We start from the raw sequence: 23,066 nt of genomic DNA on the forward strand, positions 1-23,066 counted from the left end.
AGGGAGAGCCGCCAAGCACCGAGTCAGCATCCACGCTGACCAACCAGCCCCAGAGCTGCGAGGCCAGGTGGGTCCACTCCGATCACCATCAAGTGGTGGGCACGGAGAACTGTACCTCTTCCCAGTGCCTGCAGCCCTGTCCCTGTCACTGCTCGGGGAGCCCCTGCCACCTCCAGTGTCTATGGATCACCCAGAACAGGGCTAAGGACATGGCACTCCTTCGCCATCTGTGACCACTGAGGAGGGCAGCTCTAGAGAGCTGCTGAGCCAGCAGAGCCAGCCAGGCCTCGAGGGCTCGACCTTGCTTCTCACAAACACGCAGACTGCAAGAGGCCTCGACAGGTATCTGGAGCCCCGGCGGCTCCCTCCTGCCCGGCACAGCCGCGCCATGCACGCTCACCTGGGTTCCTTTGGGCGCAGTACAGACTCTCCTTGGCGGCAGACTTCACCGACCAGCTCCGCTCCATGAAAAATTTCTGGCCCAGCGGGTGGCAGAGCCAGCGTAAGGAATCAGGCACCGCATTGTGCTCGGGGCCACAAAGGCTCTGGGCTCGACTGAGGAAGTAGCTCTGTGGAGGGACAGGACTGGGTGACACCCATGTGGAAGCAGGCTAGCCGAAGCCCACGGGGAGCACAGACAGGGGCCGGGCAGAAGGTAGTCCTTTGCCATGAGGGCAAGTAGCTTAGGGGACAGTCAGCAGGCTAAGCCAGGCCAGGCCAGGCAGTAGGTGAGGTGGCAGGCACCCACGAGCCCTTGCTGCATCCTGTCCTGCCGGGTCTGCCACCAGTTGGCACCCACCAGTTGGCACCCTGCACTGGGGGTGGTGAAGGCTTGGCAGCCTGCCATACTGGCCTTGGATCCTGGGACTTTTTTTCCTTCCGTTTTAATTGGAAAGAGTTTAGCATAGTTCCTGTCGGGAGAGGGAGGGGCAGGGTCGTGGTAACAGGCACAAGGGCTGAGTGGCACCTGGGCCGTGTCTAGATGACTACGCAATGCAGGAGGGCTTGAGCCCCAGCTCTGCCTCCTGCTCCTCTGGGAGTCGGCAGTAACAGGTTAAGGATCTGGGCCCTTGCCACTCCCGTGGAGGACCCACCTGATCTAGCTCCCTGCAGGTGGCCCAGAAAAACAGCAAAGGATGTCTAGGGACGTGGGCCCCCACACCCACATGGGAAACCCTGAATGAGGCACATGGTTTCAGATCAGCTCGGCTCTGCCCATTGCAGCCATTCGGGGAATGGACCAGCAGAAGGAAGAGTTTTGACCTCCCCTCTCTTCCTGTAACTTTGACTTTTAACTAAATGAATAAATCTCAAGAAAAAAACCAAAAAACACAAAGCCGCCACATCCCACTCGGGCGGGCTCCGGCTCCAGCACAGAGGGGTTCTTTCCCCTCACCCAGTCGATCCCAAACCTCACTCTTCTCCGGGTGTTCACAGATGCCCACTCATCCCGATTTTGCCATCTCAGCTCTCAGCTGGGCGTGGCGGTAGGGGCCCTGCTGACGGGCACAGGATGGTACTCACGGCCAGGAAGCCCAGTTTGCCTCCACACCGGGTCTTAAGCCCCACGGCAGCAGTCAGGTGGATCTCAACCAGAGTGCTGGGCGGGATCTTCTCCTCGGCGCACTCGGCCAGGTTCACGGCACACAGGGCCATGTGGACGTCCGAGCAGGCAGACCCGGCCGGGAGCTTCCCTAGGGCAGGCCAAGCAGAGCCAGTGTCGACAGGCCTTTCAGGCAAACCACCCACTTCCTCTCTGCAGCTGGAGGCGCAGCTTTACCAGAGGAGGGAGAGCAATGTGGATGCGCCCCGCACCTCTGGCCCTGTGCACCTGCCTCCCTCCCAGCTCATGGACCGGCCCCATGGGCGCAACAAGCAACACCACCAGCTGGGCCACAGTTGGTTCACACCATCTGCATCTGTGATACCAAACATTTAACAGGACAGCAAGGAAAATCCCAATTTGAACTTGCATGCCTTTAGTGAAGTAAATTGGGCAACGAGAGCTGGGCAGATACAGGGCCAGCAGGTGACGGCTGGGGCACATGCACTGTATCCTTCCCTCGGGAGTTGCACAGAGCTCATCTCAGGTGACCCTCCAGCCCAAGGACAAAGCGTCCCCGCACAGGCCCAAGGGCCCACCCACCCCAGCACTCCTGGGACATCATGGTGTTGCTGGCAGCCTCCCGAGGGCCTGTGCCGGGTCCAGCAATGGCAAGTCCACGTCTCCTGCCATCCCTCAGAAGGCCCCATCCACCCAGAGGGAGGCCTTGGTATCCGGCTTCGTTCCTATGGGCTGGTGTGTCTCCTCCAGGAGGGATGGAGAAGCAGGGAACAGTGAGGGACCTCATTCACACCCCTTGGTCCCGAGTGCCTTGCACAGGGCCTGGACCAGGGGGTGCTGGGAGCTGCACGGCTGCCCAGCTGCAGGTCTATGGCATGAGAGAGGCAGGTGGCCTGGTGTGGGGCCCGCGGCCACTCCAAGGTTCCAAGCAGCTGGATGGCCTGCTAAGGTACTATCTGAGTGCATGGGGCCCAACTGCACAGCCAGGTCCACTGCCAGCTCCATCACCACTCCACCAGCCTCGACTCCATGTCGGCTAAAACTCCTGGCCATCTGTAGACACTGCCAATGCCTCTCTGGGGTCATGTCCAGGGTTATCTCCTGGCCCTCATCTGCTCAGACACTTTAGCAGCAAGCGCCCCACTCCTCCCACCCCAAGCATCTTCTCAGACTTCTCCAAGTACCCCTCAGGCAGCTCTCTCTCCACCTTTGGCAAGCTGGGGTCGGGGGGTGTCCCCCGCAGCTGTCACTTGCACCTGCTGCCCATTGCCCATGTCCCCTCGTGTCTCAGGGGAGCCGGCTGCCGCTGCCCACTGCTCACATCCTCTCGCGTCTCAGGGGAGCCGGCTGCCCACTGCCCACCTCCCGCTGCCCGCGTGTCTCAGGGGAGCCAGCTGCCTGCTACCCGCGTCCCCTCGTGTCTCAGGGGCAGCTCAGACTGAAGCTCTGTGCCTCTTCCCCAGGAACTGCTCTGCCTCCTGCGTCCTCACCTGTTGTCAGCAGTGCAGTCTCCACCCCAAAGTGCCAAGCAAGAAACCAGGAACAGTGTTAGCCGGTCCCCTTCCTCGCCACAAGCCCAGTCGGCTCCACCTTCTCATCCTCCCTCCCCCAGCCGTCCTTTTGGCCTCTCTGATCTTGGCTCTGCATCGGCCCCTGTTTGGCCTGATTCTGCCCTAAGCCTCGTGGGTCCATTTTCCAACTGCCGTCAGAGGGAGCTGTGTAAACTCTAGACACTCTAACATACGTCATCTTTCTGCCACCCTTCCCTGAGGCACTGCCAGTCCCCATGGGGCTTGAGGGTGGGGTGCCCTGGGGGGCTCCCCCTCTGGGCCAGGCCCTGTCTGGCTGGCAAGCACATCTCCTGCACAGTGCACGCTTCCTCCTCCTGGGGCCACCAGCTCCCACGTCAGGTCTAACACTTACATGACGTCCCTCACTCGCCAGCCACTCTGCCCTTCCGCCAATGAGCTGAATGATTATAGTTCATGGCATCTAAAATGCCATCAATCTTCAGTCTTCTCCCATTTAAGTTTCACAAAGGGAAAGCCACCAGCTAATCTTACAGACACATCCTCCGTGTGCAGACATAAGAATGCGCATAACCCACAAACCACAGGATGAGCCCTTTCTTGATGGCGTCAGGGCTGGGGCGGGCAGGCGGCCTACCTGTGATGTGCAGCTGGTGCAGCCTGTGGTAGGCCAGGGCCGCGTCCCGGGCGCTGGCCTTGGCTTCGTCCTCGAAGCCGGCTGCGGTGGCAGGTGCCCACCGGTGCTGGCACACCTTCTTGAGCAGCCAGCGCACCAGGCGCAGTTTCTGCAGGCTGTAGCGGATCACGTTCCAGGACAGGCTGCAGGCCAGGTCCAGGCGGGAGGCGGGCAGTGCCCGGCCCAAAACGGACAGGCATGTTTGCAGGTTGGTGGCGGCAGCTGCGAAATCCCCCTGCAGAGCGGCAGGAGGGTGGGATGTGAGGGTGGCTGGGCTGGACTTTTCCTCAGGGGTTGAGGAATACATAATTAATAAAGGCAATCGGGGGGACTTCCTCCAAGCCCTACTGCCTAGTTGGGTGTACCATGCTCCACACGCTCCTTTGGGGCCTGGAGGTCTCAGGCACACCCTGGGGAGTGAGTCCGAATCCAAACCCTTAGGGATCAGCTCTGGCAGTTTGGAGAACCAGGGTTTCAGACAAAGCCAGAGCCAATCCTGACAGCCTGATGGGCTCCCAGGGGTAGTCCATGACACTGCACTGGGGGCCTCTCCTGCAGGCCCCACCAGCTCAGACCAGTCACACGGCCCTGGGGAATGCAGGGTGATGAGGGGCAAGTGGCTGAAGGTGCCCGTCTCCAGCACGACCATCTCAAGGATGACCGAAGCACGCAGCTTCCCACGCTCTGCTCCCATCCCTGATTGCCGCTCACAGTCTGCTGTCCGCCTCCTGCTCCTCTGCAGGGCCCTGGCACGCCAGGCAGCTGGCCCACCGAGGCTTCCAGCAGCGTCCACCTCAGCGTCGTCATCACCTCCTTTCCACCTTGGGTCTCGCATCTCTCTCCGGGGCACATCTCCCTTCAAACTCCAGGCCCTCTCACCTCAACTCTCACCTGGTGTATTTCAAGGGCAACTAACCCAGCTCTGTGCACATGGGTCCTCCCTGCAACACTGTCCACACAGCCATGAGAACACCGCTCCTGAAACACACACCTTGCACCCGCCTGGGATGCTGCTCTCCAGGACACAGCCCCACTCACAACTACGTTTGGACCCACAGCCTTGGCTGCAGCTGACGGCAGCAAAGTGCTGGTTCTTGTTCCTCCAGAGGCATAAATGCTAAACTCCTCCTTCAGTGCTTTGAGCTGGGCTGGAATGTTCCAGTACATTCCCCTGAGCTGACTCCCAGCTCGTCAACCTTCACTGGTTCTCAGGACTTCGAATAAAGGCCTCAGTTGGCTACTGTTCCAATCGCTCTCCAGTGTGGGGCCCTCAGCAGCCGCTCTATCTCACACTCAGACACGTCCACTGTATCACACGGCTCCGCTGGGCTACAGGCACCTGCGGAGGGCCCGAGGAGGCCAGCACATCACACGGCCTGCTCTGCCGAGGCAAGCGCAGGTGAAACTGCAAACGCTGTAAACCTACAACAGGCTGACTTTTCTGCTAACGATTCTATACAGCACCCGAACGGCCCTCAACATAAAACAGGCTCCGGGCCATGGGCCGGAGGCCCTGTTGTCCCCTGCCGCCCGCCGCTTGACTGTTCCCATGTCACATCCTGACCAGTGGATCACCCACCATCCAGGCACGAGCCCTGCCCTGCCCTGGCGCGGTTCAGGAGCAGGCTCCCTCACCCAGGACGTCACGTGAGCTGCTGAGCTCTCGGCTGAACCCGAGGAGGAAGGTGCGGGGTGGGCAGCAGAGCTCACCCTGGCCAGGTCCAAGTCTGCCTGTCGCCGGTGCCTCCAGAAGGTGACAGAGGAGCGTGAGTGTGGCCGGACCACCGGTTCTCCATGGACCAGCAGCTTCACGAAGACGCTGAGGACGATCACGCCGTTCACCAGCCACAGGAGCAGCGTCGGCATCACCCAGTCCAGCCAGCTCACGGGATCTGGGGGTGAGCCCGGTGTGACGCACACAGGCATGCCCCACAGGGGCCCCTCTGACCCCTCCCGCCCCGCTGCCCAGTTGCCTACCTGACTCCAAGGAGAGCATGGTGCGGCTGGAACCTGCGGGGTTGTGCTGGCTGGTGTCGTGGGTCCCGCCCCACTGTAGCAGGGAGGTCAGAGGGTTGAAGGAGAGGCAGAGGAAGGTGAGGAAGCATAGCAGGATGCGAGAGCGGTCCACCATGCCCAGTGCCACGGGCGGCGAGTCGGGCTCGTCTTTGACCTACAAACAGCCTGGAGGTTGGTATGTGCCCCACAGGGCTCGGACGGCCACTTCCGTCCACACGCACAGGGAAACAGATTGCTGAGAGAGGCAGGAACGAGCCAGGAGGGAATGGGGCAGACCACAATCCACGGGCCGCAGGCTGCCTGGCCGGCCGAGGACATATTTCCCAGGACGAGGGGAGTGGAGGGTGACTTTCCTTAGCTGAGAGCTTGAGCTCAGTGGAGAACTGCCGCCCCCGAGTCCCAAGGGACCAAGAGGGGATGGGCAGGTGTCTGAGGCTGAGAGGGCTGTGTGAGCCGCCCGCCTGCACAGCCTGTAGGAGGGGGCTTTAGAAGGGCCTGCCTTTGTATTGTGCTGAGGTCACGTGGGCACGTACATTTGTGAAAACTGCTGGGCTGTGCGTCTACAGCGGGAGTGCTTTATTGCATCATGGCTCACCTCCCTAACCCGACCACAGCCCATTCTTTTCTGGGGGAGGGGCGCCTGCCTGTCCCACGGAAGGAGCAGAGGGAGAAGAGGCAGGGGCCCCACCTCCAGCCCTGAGGGCGCACACCGCATATCTCCTGTAAGAATGTTAGGGCAGCCATCTGAACATGTCCTCTGATGAGCCTGAAGCCTTGGTTAATTCCCCTCACGGGCCACACGGCCTGTTGTTACCCAACAGTCACATCTGTGAACTACATCGAAGACAGTGCCTCCTTGGTGACCCTGAATACATGCTACGATGCACAGCTTTGTCACAAACGCACACCAGAAGGCAAGTTTGTGCTTTTGCTGCCAGAAACCGTCAACATCAAAATGCGGCGCAGAACCCAGGGGTCTCCGCGGGCTTCCCGGATGCTCATTAGGCTCGGAACTTCTTTTAACTAATTCCATTAAGTTGCAGTCGCCAGGGGCTTTCTTTGAGGATTAAAAGCCCTTGGTTGCAATGTGATCTGTTACACTGCAAATTGAAATCATTTCCAGAAAGAGGCAGCCTTGTCCTCAACCGAGAGCCACGCCTCTCGGAACGGTCCTGCCAGGCCCACCATGGGCCCACGGGGGCAATGAGGCGCCGCCAGCAAGCAGCTCCGGCTTCAGTTTTGGGCTCGGCACTCGCTCCTTCCCAAAAGGGCCTCTCAGCGGACCGGTTACACTGCAGGGGGGTTTACTTTATTGGCTAGGAGCTGGCTGGTTTCACACTCCCACTCCGGTGGACGAGGCTGCCTGGGCCTGGGCTTACCTTTGCATCATCCAACAGGGGACTTCCGGGTTCAGAGTCGATGGAGTAGGGGGAGAAACCAGCTTGGGACCCCGAGTCAGAGGCCGGAGGGGACATCAGAAGGACATTCTGGTTAAAGCCGTCCATCTTCAGGTCCACATCGCTGTCCACCAGACTGCCTAGGTCGATGCCCTTCAGGAGCTCTGCAAAGAAAACCCCACTGAGAGGCAGGCATTGGGGCGCAGTGGCCTGGGCCGCTGCTCTGGGGCACCTGCCTCCGTCCTGCTGTGTTAGTGTGGGCCCTGGCTGCCCTGCTGTCCATCCAGCTCCTGGAGACAGCGACAGCTCAAGCCACATACATGCTGGAAGACCTGGATGGAATGCTGGGCCCTGGCTCTGGCCTGGCCCTGCCCTGGCTGTTACAGCCACTTGGGGAACCTGTCGGGAGCACAGGTTCCAGGTCTGGCCGCTCTGCTTTGAACCCAGCTCCCTGTGAATGCACCTGGCTCAGGTGCCTAGGTCGCTGCCACCCAGAGGGAGACCCAGATGGGCTCCAGGCTCTCGGCTTCGGCCCTGCAACTGCTTGGGGAGGGAACCAGCACACCCAAGCGTTCTTCCTCTTTTCCCCTCCTCTCCCGCTTCCTGCAACTCTGTCGCTCTCGGCTGTCGGAGGCCTCCTGGGCTGGACGTGCCGCCAGCAGGGGCCTGCCCTGCACACTCACTGTTTTTCTGGTTCGCCAGCTTCAACACCATGTTCTCCTGGCGCAGCTTGTGGTTGACCTGCTGCAGGTATTTGATGTAATCGATGGCTTTCCTCAGCACGCCGGACTTGTGCATCTGAGCAGGAAGACGCGGGACAGTGCGGTGAGGCCGCGGCAGGGAAGGGCAGAGCCATGGCTCACCTGCCGACAGCTGTGCCACCTGCAATGAGTCCCTCCCCATCTCTGAGCCTCCCCTACTGACAGAGAGGTGTGCACTGAGGGCCACTCCGCCGACAACAGACACTGACATTACTGCCGCTGGCTGTGATAATCCTGGCAGCAAAAACACATTTTAAGGAAAAGGAATGGACAAAAGCACCAAGCCTGGCTGGACAGTTGTCATGTCGACTCAAGGTCGACACCGTCCACAGGTATAGACCCCAAGGAGGACTCCCATCTAAACAGTGGCCAAGGTGAACAGACGGAGGAAACCGCCCTCCCCCTGCTGAACACCAGCGTCCTGCCTGCTACTGGTCTAACACCCTACCCCCACCTTTCCTATCATCCCTCAAAGGCAAAACTGCAGTTGGTCACTCCAGAACATGGCTAAAACTAGGCTGGTGATGCCACAGGCTGACTCCAGGGTGCACTCAGCCCTGTGACTGGCAGGTGGTTTCCTCCAGCTGGACGCTGGGGCCTGGGAGTGCTCCAGGGCATGGAGGAGGACTGCCTTTCCCACCCTCAGCCACCCCATCAGGCTGCTGAGATTTTATCTTTTTGACAAAGGCATTCGTCTTGCCATCACTCATCCTGGGCCCAGGACTCCCGACCTTCAGGGCAGATGGGTGGGGATGCCTGGAGGCATCCTGTCCAGGACACACCTTGGCATCTGTGCCCATGACCAGGTCCTTGAGCTCGATAATCTTGTCGTTGATAGAGGAGCGATAGCGCTTCTCAATGATGTTGTGAGTTGTCCGCCGCTCTCCTTCCTTGGGGGGCTCCAGCTGCTTGACGCCCCCGGGCACCTGCTTAATGGGCACTTTGTCCTGCCCCATCATCACGGGCATTGTGGTCAGAATGGTCCCGTTGCTGCCCACCAGGGTCTAGAAGAAGTACATAAACAGACAGAACCGCCCCTTCATCAGTCTGCGCAAACCTGTGTGTCCCTGGTCACACGGCAGCCCCAGGCGACGCTTCCTGCTGTCTGCAAGCCCACCTGGGCTCAGCCAGACCCTCAGAAGCCTCAGCTGCCTCAGTAGGTCACCTGGGCCTGCTCTTCCAAAACCGCCATCGACAATGCCAGCACAACCCTGCATGGATTTTTGCCCTGAGAAAGTTCCCTCCTGTTCCGGCCCATTCCTGCCGGCACAGCTACGCTCTGTCTCCTCTTGGCCCCTATACAAATGCAGCCCTCAGCAGCAGCTCCGCTGGGACAGGCTTCCCGGGTTCAACACGCTCCCTGGCACAGCTCTTCAGGTTCACGCTGGGCGCAGCTTCACTGGATGCAAACTCCACAACGAGTTTATCCCCTGCTGTGGGCAGATTGAGGCTCCTGTGCCCGCATCTCATCTGACCAGACTTCTCCTGCCAGGGGCAGCTGCTCTCACCAACAGCTCAAGGACGTGGTGCCCTCCACATCCCTGCCCAGACCCCAGCGCCATCAGCAACAAGGCTTGAAGCCCCTGTGCTAGCCATTGTGTGGCAAACCCAGGCCCTCCCATGGCACGCACACACCGGGGCACTGCATCCAGGGAAAATGAAAGGAAGGACGGGGAACATTTAGATTTGACCGAGCCGTCCTCTACAGCCCCACTCCCTCCACACCGTGCAGGGACTTGGAGCCCCCAGGAAGGCAGCGGAGGGCAGGCGGCTCTTACCGGGACTTGCAGGGCGGCCGTCTGGATCGGGGCGGTGAGTGCGGTGAGGGCCGGGTTCTGGACGGCGGCCATGACGGGGCTGCCATCTGTCTTAAGGGTGGTCAGGACGAGGGAATCGGTCTTGATGATCTGAGGCTGGACCAGGACCTGGATGGGGGGAGGGAGGAAGTAGCGAAAAGCAAAGTTGCTTCGCTTTCCGACCTAGGGTTTGTTTCCGACTGCATGGAACGTACAAAAAAGAGAATTTTCATCAAACTGAGAATAAAAAACATTTCTCAGGGCATATTACAGCAGCTGTTTCGGAAGCTGGCCACTGCGGACAGCCTGTGTAAGGGGTGCAGGGGCGTGGGGGGACATAAACCTGTATTTTTAACAAATGTATAGGAAAGGCAGTGGGGCAGACAGAAAAGCTCTCCCAGCCACTAGCTCACCCCCAAGGTTCCCGAGACAGAGCTGGCCCAGGCTGGAGAGAGAGGCCCAGAACTCAGTCAGCCCCACTGGATTAAAACAAAACAAAAACAAAATTCCATTTATTTGAAAAAGAGTTAAAGAGAAGGAGAGAAACAAAAGAGAGTTTCCCATCCATGGATTCATTCCCCAAATGGCTACAGTGGCTGAAGCCAGGAGCCTCTTCCGTTTCTTTCCCAGGCACATCCGTAGGGAGCTGGAAAGAAAGTGGGGCAGCCAGGACTCAAACCGGTGTCCATATGGGACACCAGCATTGCAGGCAGTGCTTAATCCGGCACGCTTCAGCTCTGGCCGCAGACTTTTTTTTTTAAGACAAATGACTGCTAGTAGGAAAATACAGCATACTGTGACACATGGCATAACATTTGTTCTGATTATAAAAATACTACATGCTGCTCCCCCCAAAAAAGTAAAACGTGCTTAGCATCAAGTGTAGAAAATATGAAGAACAGAAAATCATAAAAATAGAATGTTACGTGAGAGGGACCAGTTTGACGGGTATTGTTCCCGTTTCATGCTGGCTGTGTGTCTAAATGAGAGCGCGCCCTCTCTCCTGAGGGCACGTGGATGCCCATGTGTCTGTAGGGCTCTCAGCCAGCTCCCGGGGCATCCTGAGGCCCAGTGCCCACCCCTCCTCTCTGTTGCTCACCCCACCCCTCTCCCCTCGATCTTCACCAGCGCCTACCGGGACCTGCTGCACCTGGGGCGCGCCCACCGTCTGCACAGTGGCGGGGGCGAGCGTCTGCAGCGTTCCGTTGGCGGTCTGGGTCAGTACCCGCTGAGCCTGTACCGTCTGCACCTGCTGCTGGATGGTGACCGGCTGGACTTGGGAGGATGTCACCAGGCTTTGGACTTGAGGCTGAAGGACTTGGGAGAGGATAAAGTCCAGTCACAAGGACACCCAGGGTGTGCTGCAAGTGGGAACCGAGGGCGAATCCGAGAGAGTCTACCAGCGGCCACCTCACAGGGCTGTGCCCACTGCCCAGAGAAGGAGCACAGCAGCCAGGCCCCGGAGCATTCATTCATCAGCACACCTCTAGGGCCCATAAACAGTCTGTCGCCACTTCCACGTGGCTGCTTGGGAAGTCCACAGCCCACCACCAGCGTGCCCTGTTCAACTTATGGCTCTCTTTTAACCCTGGCTTCCCGCTAGCGTTGGCCCTGGGAGGAGGCAGGTGAGGGCTCCCACCCTTGGGTTCTCAGCACTCCCACCCGAGAGCCGGAGTGAGTTCTGGGTTCCTGGCTTCTGCCCAGTCAGATCCTGTCTCCCTCTTTCTCTGACTTTCAAAGAAACAAAACCAATTTTAGAACTTTTAAAAACCACACCTGTCTCTGACTTGGGCAACATGTGCCCGTGAGTGCGGGGGCAGGGACTGGCCACCTGTGAGGCTGTTTACCAGGCTGGCCTGTGCACCCAATGTCCAGAGTGATGAGGTATCCGTGAGCAGACACGATGGCCACCAAGGCCTCTGGACGCGCCTGCCTGCTCCCAATACGGTCACCCGCACTGGTGGCAGGGGCCTCACCTTGGAAGCTGGTGGCTGCGTTCTGATAGATCAGGGGCTGCTGGAGGATCCGCGTCTGCTGGGCGGTGCTGAACGTGGTCGGGGCGATCATGACGGTCTGCTGCAGGGGCGCAGGGGCTGGGGGCGCGGGCTGGGGGCGGGGCTGGAGGACAGGCGCCGCCCTGGGAGGCGTGGGAACCGTGCTGGCAGGGACCTTCACTTGCAGAGCAGGGGCCTGGGAGGAGGAGGCCGCCGAAGAGAAGGAAGGTAAGGGGGCCTGGCTGAAGGAGCGCGGGGGCACGGAGGGGTCCATGGCGCCAGCACTGCTGCCTCGGCCGCTGCTGCCGCTGCTGCTGCTGCCGCTGCCGCCGCCACTGCTGCCTGAGAAGGTGGTGCACAGCTGCTCGGAGAACAGGTCTGGGAACTCTCCCACCTGATTGCTGACAAACTGCAGCATTTCTGTGGGCAAAGGAAAGGGAGTCGTTTCATGGTCGCCCAAGTGTTGACTTCCAAACTTGCTTCAGAACAGCGGCACAAAATATCGAATGGTTTTTCTTCACCTGTAGTGCCAGCATCCCATTTGGGCACTGGTTCAAGTCCCAGCTGCCCTACTCCTGATCAGCTCCGTTAATGGACAGCACCGGAGGACAGCCCAAGGCCTTGGGACACCTGTACCCATGTGAGAGACCCGGAAGAAAGCCTTGGCTCCTAGCTTCGGATCAGCTCAGCTCTGGCCACTGCAGCCGTCTGGGGAGTGTACCAGTGGATGGACAATCTTTCTCTCTCTCATCAGTAAATCTTATGAATAAAAATGAAAAAAAAAAAAAAAGGCACACCAATTCCTTCTACCTCATCCAAATGCACTTCATGCATACAACACCCACAAAATAACTTCAACCTAAAACATTCAGCAAAATTAACCTTTTTGTTATACAGGGACACGTCCTTAACAGATGTACAAGATTTTCCTTTTTGTAAAACTGTAAAAGGCCAGGGCAGACGTGGGTTAGGAAATCCCCTGTGCTCCCTCTGCTTGGCCTGGGGGCCTGCCGGGCCTTGGTCTGCCAGATCTCCTCTACCGAATTTCCAGATGGCTATCAGGAGCTGCCAGTGCGGGGGTGTCAGTGTAGGACCTCACAACGCAGCTGGAGACAGGCAAGCACAGGGTACAGTCGCTGGCCAGGGCTCCAGAGCCCAGCAGACGACACGGGTCTGGTCTCCCTAACCCATCGTGCAAGAAGCCTACACGGCCACACGGCTCGGCAGGCACGGCCAAAAACCAGCACCAGTCTTGGCAGCTCAGTTCCACGGCACCATAGCACAGCAAGCTGGCACAGTGGGCTTACGGGCCCACTGTGGCACTCCCTGGGCTGTGCCCCTGCCCACCAGGTGAGGAGTCCCAAGAGGGATATGCCCACAGGGGCTGTATCTACCTGGGGACTCTATTCCTCCCATGGACCACGCTTCAGATGCTGGGGACCTCCGAGTTCCCACAGGCCTCTCCCAGGTCCCGCTGAGCTCCCTCCCCAGGGCCACTCTTGGGCCTTGCAGCCCACAACCTACCGAACTTCAGTTCCCAACATTCCTCCCCACTCCTCCATCCACTTGCGGATTGTGGGCCTTCTGGTCCAGATCCTCAAGGCCACCCAATGCCCTAATTTGTTGACATCAGTATCAAAAAGCCACTGCACACAACAGAGCCCATCTCTGGCCGGCGCTCAGCAAGTCACACGCAGGTCCTGGAGCCTGAGGGGGTGTGTACGAGTAAGAGTCCGGAGCATCACGAGTAGAGGCCTGCTGGCACTCTCAGCATTTTCCAGGCTCATTCCGTTTCCAGCTGCTGGGCAGGGCAGAAGCCCCGCACAGGGTTGAACTGCCAGCGCTTGGGCATTGCTACCCTCACTCCACCTGTGGTGTATGGGAGGCAGACACGTGCTGATGGCCAAAGGGAGTGCAGCCCAGCCCAGCTACTGCAGCTCCTTACAAGGGGCAAAACTAAGAAACACCCTCAAATGCAGGGAGTTTCAAAGAAACCCACATCAGAGCTAACACACTGCAAGTGCAACATACTGTTACAACCAACGTTTACCGGATCATGTGCTGAGCCTTCCGGAATCCCATGAATTCTCAATTCTCTGGGACATCAACAAGGGCAGAAGGTGAGGCTGTGCTGGCTGGTGAGCCAGTGTGGGTCTCCAAAGGTCGGCTCAGGGTCTGGCATGGTGCGGGGCAAGCTGCCCGTGATCCTGTCCACAGTGCTGTGACACTTTCCACCCAGTCCCCTGCTAATTCACCTGGGAAGGGAGGGGGTGGACCAGGTGCTTGGGTCCTTGCACCCACATGGGGGACTGGGATGGAGGACCTGGCTCCTGGCCCTGGCCCAGCTCAACCCTAGAGGCCATTTGGGGAGTGACCCAGTGGATGGCAGGTCTCTTTGTCTTTGCCACTCTGCCTTTCAAGTATATAAAAGCAATATTTACAAACAGGCTGGCTGAACCTGCCCCTGCCACCCAGAGGCTGCTTGAAAGACACACACTTGGCCTCTGAGGATTAGTAAAATGATTTATGCAGATTGCCTGGTGACACAGGCACTCCACCTGCTGATCTGCCCTCAAAACCCCCTCCATGGGCTGCTGTGTAAAGGTCAAGCAGGGGCACAAAGGTCACGGGGCAGGTTAGGAACCTGTGAGCTGATGGAATGTGACCCTGTACACTAACCCCTCCCTCTGAAGGCTCCTAGACACCAACGTCCAGCGGGCCACGTAGCCAGGCTCCGGCTGTGTGGCACGGGAGGGGTCTGTGAAGACCAGCGTTCGCGAACAGGAGCATCCTGGCCCTCCCGTGGGCCTCAGGGTCAGCCGGGAGGAACTGGGCAGCAGCTGCAGTCTCTAACAGGGAGCCGCCCCTCCCGGGTGCCCTAACGCCTCCTCCCGCTGCCCGCTCTGAACACGTGCTCTGCCAGGAAGCGGGCTCTCAGTTCCACAGAGACTCGTGAAGCCCAGAAAATGCTGGCTTGGGAGAAGGCACAGGGCTTTACGGAGCTCGGAAAATGATCCTCTGCTTCCAGCCACAGCCCACACACTCCCAGGAGCGGGGCGCTCCCTGCCAGGCGACTGCTTCCATGCAGGGCTAACCTGCTTAACAAAACCAGCAGGGCTCCAGGAAACAGCTCTGCCGTCTTCCAAAGCAACTGCCCAGCTGGCTGCGTGGGAAATTCCAAAAACAAGTCTCCCAAATTGGAGTCTCTGACCTCATGTCCGCGTGTCTGAAGTCTCCTTCTGTCCCAGGGAGAGAGAGAAGTGTCCGGAAGTATGCTCAGACTTTGCAAGGGCCCCCTGGGGTGACCACATCTCCGTGAAGCAGCAACTCCCACCCTTTGGGGACAGGGAGAAGAGTTTGCAAAGATCCTTACACTGACATTTTGTTTCACTTTGTGTTAGGGAGGCTTTAGAATATATATATTTTTTGTATCATAAAAGTAACATTCAGTACAGAAAATGTCCAGGAAATGGTTAAATGAAGACAGCAAAGGCAGCCAGCCAGTCAGGTGCCCCCACATCCCCGAGGAGACACTGCCCGTGTGCCAAGCCAGATACCTTCCTATGGCACATTTCCATGTTCGTTCAAATGGCTCTACAAGGCTGGGATCACACTGATTGAATGGTGACTGGGCTCCCTTTGCTTAGTAACACACACACACACACACACACACACACTCTTTTTCTCAAAATATTTATTTACTTATTATTTTGAAAAAGACAGTGATTTCTCCCAGCCACTGGTTCACTCCCCCAGATGGCTGCAAAGTTGGAGCTGAACCCGGGAGCTTCCTCCAGGTCTCCCGTGGGGGGGGCGGGGCCCAAGCACTGGGGCCACCATCCGTTGTTTTTTCTAGGCCATTAGCAGGGAGCTGGATTGGAGGTGGAGCAACCAGGACTTGAACCAGCATTCATATGGGACACTGGCACCGCAGGGAGTAGATTAGGTAACACAGGCCACGTGGGCCCCATAGGTTTTCTTTTTCAAAAGTCCTACAGGAGGGGCCAGCATCGAGGTAGTGTGGACCAAGCTGCTGCCTACAATGCTGGCGTCTCGTACGGACACTGGCTTGTACCTCGGTTGCCCCACTTCTGTTTTCCACTCATTTGAGCATTACACTGGCTCAGAGAAGGCTGCCCCAATTTTGATCCAGCTCCCTGCTAATGGCCCGGGAGAGGCAGCGAAAGATGGCCCAAGTGCTCGGGCCCTGCTACCTCCATGGGAGACCTTGGGGACAGCTCCTGGCCTGTGGCTTCTGCCTGGCCCAGCTGTGCTTGTGACCATCTGGGGAATGAACCAGCAGGTGGAAGCCTCTCCTCTCTGTAACTCTTTCAAATAAATAAATCAAAAAAGAGGCACTTGGTAAAGCAATTAACGCAGCACTTTAGACACCTCAACCCATGTCAGACACTGGGCTAGGGACCCCAGGACCCCACTAAGCAGCAGTAATGGTTCCAGGAACTGGATCTCTGTTACTCATGTTGCTGACTGGGTTCCTGCCTCCCAGCTTTGACCTGGCCCAGCCTGGCAGTATGCAGCCATTCGGGGAGGTGAGCGGAGAGTCATCTGTCTGCTTCGGTTTCTCTGCCTTGCAAAATCAGTAAACAAACATCCATTGCAGACTCCCAAGGTATTGCACCATATTGTGCAAGAGTATTTCAGATTTATTGGGGCCAGGCAATACCAGCACTGCATATAGGCACGGGTTCATGTCTAGGCTGCTCCAACTCCCATCCAGCTCCTTGTTAGAGTACCTGGGGAAAGCAGCAGCGGACAGCCCAAGTATTTGGGTCTCTGCATCCATACGGAAGACCCGGAAGCTCCCAGCACAGTCACGGCCATGAGGCCACTCGGGGAGTGAAGCAGACAGATTTCTCTTGCTCTCTAACTCTTCTTTTCAAAAAAGAAAATTTTCAAAAAAAAAATTTTTTTTCTAAATACTTATTTTAGAGCTAAATTTTTTTAACTCTGCTAATGAAGGTTTTCAGAAGCTCATGAAAATGTGTATCAATTAAAAAATCAAAATTCAGCTTTTATTTCCACTCTGTCCATGAATTTTGGAGTAACTATGTATTACAGTGTATTGGTGCACTACAATTTGTTTGGCTGCTTTGTAATAACGGATGACTGTGTTATTGCGTTATTGGTGACACAAATACCTTGCACAAAATTCTTGTCCCATATCCCTGATTTTTTTTCTAAATTATTATTTAGGGTGGGCACTTGGACATTTCCTGGGCAGCTCCATCCCAGGGGAGTGGCTGCTCCCTGTCCTGGCTCCTCTGCCGCCCATCAGCCTGCTTGCCACCTGCGCCCAAGTGCTCCGCCTCTCCATCTCTGTTTCCTCTGCCTTTCAGTCGGACAAATCCACCATTTACAATCTATTTTTCTTCTTACTGACAAGGGGAGGCACGGAGACAGATCTACCGGCTGGCTTACTCCCCAGATGCCTACAGCAGCAGAGGCAGGCACAGGCCAAGGCCAGGAGCCTGGAACCCAGGTCTGGGACTGGCAGGAAGCTGGGACTGGAAGGGAAACTGGAACGCCACACAGGGTGCCAGTGTCTGAGTTGTGTCCCATGCCATCCCTAGCTGCTGCTTTATTTGGAAAAAATTCCTCGAAGTTGGATAGCCGAGTCAGGGACAGAGGAGTGTGCTCTGTCAGCGCTTCTGGCGTCTGCAGAAAGAGATGCTGGGACAGTGGAAGCAGGCCAGCGTGGGACTGGACTTGCATGGCTGGACACAAAGCACACCTGAAAGCCTTTTTTCATTCCAGTCTTATTTATGATTGGCTTTCTTCCCCTTGCAAAACTGTTTTTTTTTTTTTTCCCTTTCCTATTGAGCCTATGTGTTTCCTTTTCTTAAGAAAGTTTCCTACATTATGGATATCATTTATTTGCGAGTATATCCCCTCCTTTGTCCTTTTCTTTTTTATCTTTTCAGGAAAAGAGAAGCTCCTGTGATTACGAATCACCAAGGCCTGGCAGGTGACCTGGGGCAAGCCTTGTCCTGCTGAATAATACAGAGAGAGAGGGAGACAGGGAGAGAGACAGAGAGAAGGAGAGACACAGAGAGGGAGAGAGCGAGCGAGGGGGGGAGAGAGAGGCGCCCAATGCCTGGCACATACTACATTACACATACTAGTCACAGTGTTTTGACAGCTTTGCCTTAATTCTTCGTTATGAAACCACAAATCTGTCCCGATGCGTCCGATGCCATCAGGGAACCATCTGAACACGACAGGAATCGCATGTTTGTACATGCGAGAAACGCCGGCGGATGTGGGAAGCCATACCCAGCTGGAGCAGAGTGCATGTGGCACCCAGAGACCCCCTCCCACAGCGCCCAGCCGTTCTCTCCCACACTGGGGTCTGCTCTTGCCCTGGAACCCAGCCATTCTCCTCCCACCAGCAGCTACAACCCAGAGCAGCCACTGCCACGAGCCAGCCTCTGTCCTTCCCAAGGCCAAGCGCCTTGCTTACTGTGGTATTTAAGTATTTCTTGGCCACTCATCTGTACAACTGATACTGTTTTACTGGGTTCCTATCTCTCTTCATTTGTTTTTTCTTTGTTTTACTTTTTTTGTATTGGAGCTGCTCAGAGAGCAGGGTGACAGTAATGGGCTTGGTGGCACCCGTGGCCAGCTGGGCATGAGATGGGCCACACACAGACAGCAGAGGGGAGGAGGGAACACTGGGTGCAACTCCTCGCTGAGGGGTCTCTTTACCTCCTAGAATGTCCTGTCTTAAAGGCACCCACAAACTGGGGCTATGTCTCAATACCTCTGGTTAAACCACTAATTGGAACATGAGCATCCCATCTTGGAGAGCCAGTCTGGGTCCCAGCTACTCCACTTCCAATCTAGCTCCGTGCCTGGGAAACAGTAGACAATGCGTTGGTCAGGCACCTGCCACCCACACCCCAGGGACCTGGAGGAAGCTCCTGGTTCAGTCTGGCCTAGTCCTGGGGCTTTCAGCCATTTGGGAAGTGAACCAGTAGATGGAAGATCTCCACCCCAACCCCTGCCTCTTTCACTCTAGCTTTCAAATAAATAAATCTTGTGGTTTTTTTTTTTTTTAACATTCATTTATTTTTATTGGAAAGCCAGATATACAGATAGGAGGAGAGACAAAGAGGAAGATCTTCCATCCGATGATTCATTTCCCAAGTGGCTGCAATGGCTGGAGCTGAGCAATCTGAAGTTGGGAGCCAGGAGCTTCTTCTGGGTTCCCCACGTGGGTGCAGGATCCCAAGACTTTGGGCCGTCCTCGATTGCTTTCCCAGGCCACAAGCAGGGAGCTGGATGGAAAACGGCGTTGCCAGGACAAGAACTGGTGCCCATATGGGATCCTGGTGCGTGCAAGGTGAGGACTTTAGCCATTAGGCTAGCATGCCAGGCCCAAATTTTTCTTTTTAAACTGGGGAATAAAAAATTAACAGGCCAACATCAGACAGGAGGGTCCCCTGTACAGTAAGCATTCTGCTCTCTGTGAGCACCGTGGCTTTCTCCCCACTCACACGCCCAGAAACACAAGCAGCAGGACCAAGAATGGGGAGGGGCAGGTTGGCCAGCTGCTGTCTGGAGTCCCACAAATGCCAGAGGGCACAGCTGTGTGTGTGTGTACGTACCAGGGACTGGGGATCACCTAGCAGGGCAAGTGGTGACTCAGGCATCCTTTATCTCAACTGACTGAGTGAACTTTTCTTATCAGCAGACAGGTCACAAAGAAAAAAAATAGGTAGGGAGACAGGGCTTCTCCAAAGCACACTGCGTAACACTCGCAAATGTGTCCTTGCAAAGGCTACCCAGAAGAGGCAGCAAGCAAGCGTAGGCACCGCTGAGCCCAAGAGCCGTCCTGGGCGGCCCCTTCGACCGCAGCTTTTCCTCTCCTCCTTCAGAATCACCCCTCCTCCACGGCCACACTCTGCCCGGGTGCCAACCGCAGCCTCCCACCCGGCTGGTGATCACGTCGGCCCAACACCCTTTCACTTCACATCACCTCCAGCTCCGTCACCTCCGCTCCAGGGCTCCCCACCAAGTAAGCACTCCCTCAAACGCTGACTTTCACTTCCCACTCACCTGAGTTCCTCATCTGCCCCAGAAAAACAGCCTCGCCCTTTTCCGCACACGCCTCGGGTGGGGTGGCCTCTGCTGGCGCCACCTCTTCCTTCCTGTGAACTCCCACAATTCTCCTTCAAAACCAACCCATGCCCTTGGCCTGAGCACTCCTGTCATCTCAGATCCAGCCATCGCTCAGATGCTGGGGGTGATTCTATAAAGATATATCTCCCTACAAACTGAAATGAGGCAAAAACAGGTACATGAACCCAAGTTCCGGGTCCCTGTGCGCCCTTCACCCGGAGTGGTCAGGAGAGGTCATCTGGAATCACAAGCCTGTTCGGCTTTGTGTCCACTGCCGATTAGAGTAGTTAAGGTAGATACCAACTTGTAGAAACCGGTGACAAATGATTTGTTTGGTAAGAGGAAAAAAACCAATACTTTCTAAAACCTTGTTTTCAGTGCCCTGCACGGTGTTAACCGGCTTGGCACCACATTTGCAATCTCATTCCTGCATTCTCCTTTTCTACTACGTAAATTCTCTTCTTTAAAGCATTTACTTAAGGCAGAATGACAGAGATCACTTTCCATCCACTGGTTTGCTCTCCAGTAAACCACAACAACAGCCGGGGCTGGGCCAGGCGGAAGCCAGGAAGTCCAGTTCTTGAGCCATCACACACTGCTTCCCAGGCCAGCCGGCTGCACAGAAAGCCAAGCAGCTAGGACTCAAGCTGGTGCTCTGCAATGCAGCCCGATGTCCCCGGTGGAAATTTCAACTCAATGCATCACAGAACTGGCCTCTCTCACATTCTCTTTCATGGACTTTTTAGTATTATAATATTAACATTGTGATATTTGTATGTCTGCTCCTGACAGTAGCATGAGTCTCTTAACGGCATCATTGGGCACTGTTTGAGGGGTTGGCTGGCACCCCACACTGCGCGCCCGTTTGAGTTCCAGCTGCTCTGCTTCTGCAGAAGATGGCCCAAGGGCTTGCGTATCTGCCGTCCACATGGAGGGGTAGGATGGACTCCAGGCTCCTGGCTTCAGCCTGGCCCAGCCCTGGCTGCTGTGGGCATTTGGGGAGAGAGCCACTAGTGGGTGGAAGAGCTCTTTCTGTCTCCCCTCTTGCCGCCCCTTCCCCCGTCTCTGCCTTTCAAACAAATATTTCAAAAAAATTGATGATCATGGGGCCGGTTCATGTCCTGGCTGCTCTACTTCCCATTCAGCTTCCTGCTTACGGACGGGGAGAGCAGAGGAGGATGGCTGAAATCCCTGGGCCCCTGCACCCATGGGGGAGACCCGATTGGCTCGGCTCTGGCTGTTGCCACGTGGGGAGTGAACCAGCAGATGGAAGACAGTTCTGGTCTCTCCTCTCTGCAAATCTGCCTTTCTAATACAAAGAACCCAAAAATTTTTTTTTTTAATTGGTGATCGTATTTTTTTGAACCAGGAACTGGCAGAGACATAATTGCCTCACAATAGAACAAGATGTTTTTAAAATGCTGATTATTTTGGAAAATCTGGACAGATCTTCGCAGTGTCTTCAAAGTTTCCATTCTGGAGTCAGCGTTTAAATATAAAAGGGCTCTGAGGTTGGGACACGCAGGGCATAACAGCCACCGAGCCAAGAAACCAGTCCTGGACCTCAAGGAGGGAGTGGCGTCACTGTGCCATCGCCGGGACCTGTTGGAGCAGACAGGCAACACCACAGACCAGAGCAGGCAGGGCAGCTCCTGGGCCGGGCTGGCAGCCAGTGAACCTCCCGGGGTTTTTTTAGGGTTGACTGACATTTTTACCTGGGTTTCCCACCTCTGTGGTCAGGTGGGCAGCTCCCTGAGGAGTGTGGATGCTGCCTTAGTGGTCTTCAGGGAAGGGTGGTCCCTTTGGGCATCAGGCAACCGGCTGTCCCCCACCCCTGGGTGCCCTAGGTGACTGGCTTGGGGGCCTGGAAGCTAGGATGGAAGTGTTCTCTGGGCTTCAGATTCCTTGTGATTACACTAGAAATTTTGCTTGTAAATTCCTATTCACTTACATTTTATTTGAAAGACAAGATAGAGAACTTCCTGGTCTGCTCCTGGGAGGACTGGCTGAGCCAGAGCTGAGCCCAGCTCATGGCAGCAAACTCGGGTGTTCTCCTTACTGAAAATGAAGGCAGCCCAAGCTGCCCCGAATGTCCAGGTCTGTCCTGCTGGCCTGCTGGGGATTCATCCTGAGCAGCAACTAAAGATTGTGACCTGAGAGAGGAATCAAACTCATCCAGCGGCAAAGACAACTGTCTTGAACACTGGCCAAAAGGGAGCTCTAGTCGGAGATGTGGTTCCGAGAGAGGCCCCACGGGGCAAACAGGTCAGGGACCAGGGACCAGGGACCAGGGACCAGGGACCAGGGACCAGAGAACAAGGAATCGCGTACAGGAAGAAGAGCGGGAAGCCCACGTCATCGCAGAGCCACGCCTGACCGGGACTGACTGGCCCTGAGTCCAGGAAGGCCCTCCCCGCACCGAGAATCCAGGTCCTGGTGGTGATTCGCTTCACCTGAGACCCCAGCAACGCACCTGACAAAGCCGTGGGATTCTGTAACACTTGAAAAGAGACGTCTCCAGGTGTGATTCGATGGAAACACTGAATGAAAGCCACTGCTCACACACCACAGTTACCTACTTAAGTAACTCTTCTCATGAAATCATTTATTTATTAGAAAGGCAGAGAGAGAGAAAGGAGAGAGAGAGAGAGAGAATACGTAGAGATCTCTCAGTTACTGGTTCATTCTCCAAACCTCTGTAGCAGCCAGGGCTGGGCCAGGAGCCAGGAATTCCATCCAAGTCTCCGTCCCACGTGGGTGGCCACCACCTGCTGCTCTCAGGCAGGTCACTGGAACCCAGAGGAGCTGGCACTCCACCCAGGCACTCCGACCTAGGGCGTGGCTGTGCCCCAGCTGCTGTGACAAATACCCACCTCACTGATACTGGAAAGCACACTCAGTGACAAAGCTGATCTCAAGTGCGCAGAAGTGGTCCTGGTAAGACGGTGCGGGCCACACAGTGACCACCCTGGGACTCTGCACTGGACTTGCGCGTCCTCCTGTGTTCCCAAGCGTGGCACCAGGGCTCAGGGAAACAGGGAACTGACTCAAGTCCCTCTCACGCACTCCCAGGTGGCTGACCTGTAACTTGTCTTTCTTCTACCCTCTTGCTCTCTACAAAACAAACATCTCCTCAGCAGTTATATTTATGCTAATTACAGCTTGGGAGAAAGTTGGAAGATAGACCTGGG

General features: G+C 56.4%; 1 protein-coding gene across 1 annotated transcript in view; it reads right to left on the bottom strand.

Moving 5' to 3' along the window:
- SREBF2 (sterol regulatory element binding transcription factor 2) overlaps positions 1 to 23,066 on the bottom strand; it is a 42,552-nt gene that overhangs the window by 5,496 nt on the left and 13,990 nt on the right. The window contains exons 2-12 of the mRNA XM_058673115.1: positions 11,716 to 12,153; positions 10,875 to 11,056; positions 9,722 to 9,868; positions 8,726 to 8,947; positions 7,866 to 7,980; positions 7,165 to 7,346; positions 5,747 to 5,939; positions 5,480 to 5,661; positions 3,731 to 4,004; positions 1,525 to 1,694; positions 401 to 569 (exon numbers count right to left, since the gene is read on the bottom strand). Coding sequence (XP_058529098.1) covers positions 401 to 569; positions 1,525 to 1,694; positions 3,731 to 4,004; positions 5,480 to 5,661; positions 5,747 to 5,939; positions 7,165 to 7,346; positions 7,866 to 7,980; positions 8,726 to 8,947; positions 9,722 to 9,868; positions 10,875 to 11,056; positions 11,716 to 12,153 — 2,274 coding nt within the window. The remainder of the gene's footprint in view (positions 1 to 400; positions 570 to 1,524; positions 1,695 to 3,730; positions 4,005 to 5,479; positions 5,662 to 5,746; positions 5,940 to 7,164; positions 7,347 to 7,865; positions 7,981 to 8,725; positions 8,948 to 9,721; positions 9,869 to 10,874; positions 11,057 to 11,715; positions 12,154 to 23,066) is intronic.

This window comes from Ochotona princeps, chromosome 15, assembly GCF_030435755.1.
Source record: "Ochotona princeps isolate mOchPri1 chromosome 15, mOchPri1.hap1, whole genome shotgun sequence".
Taxonomy (NCBI): domain Eukaryota; kingdom Metazoa; phylum Chordata; class Mammalia; order Lagomorpha; family Ochotonidae; genus Ochotona; species Ochotona princeps.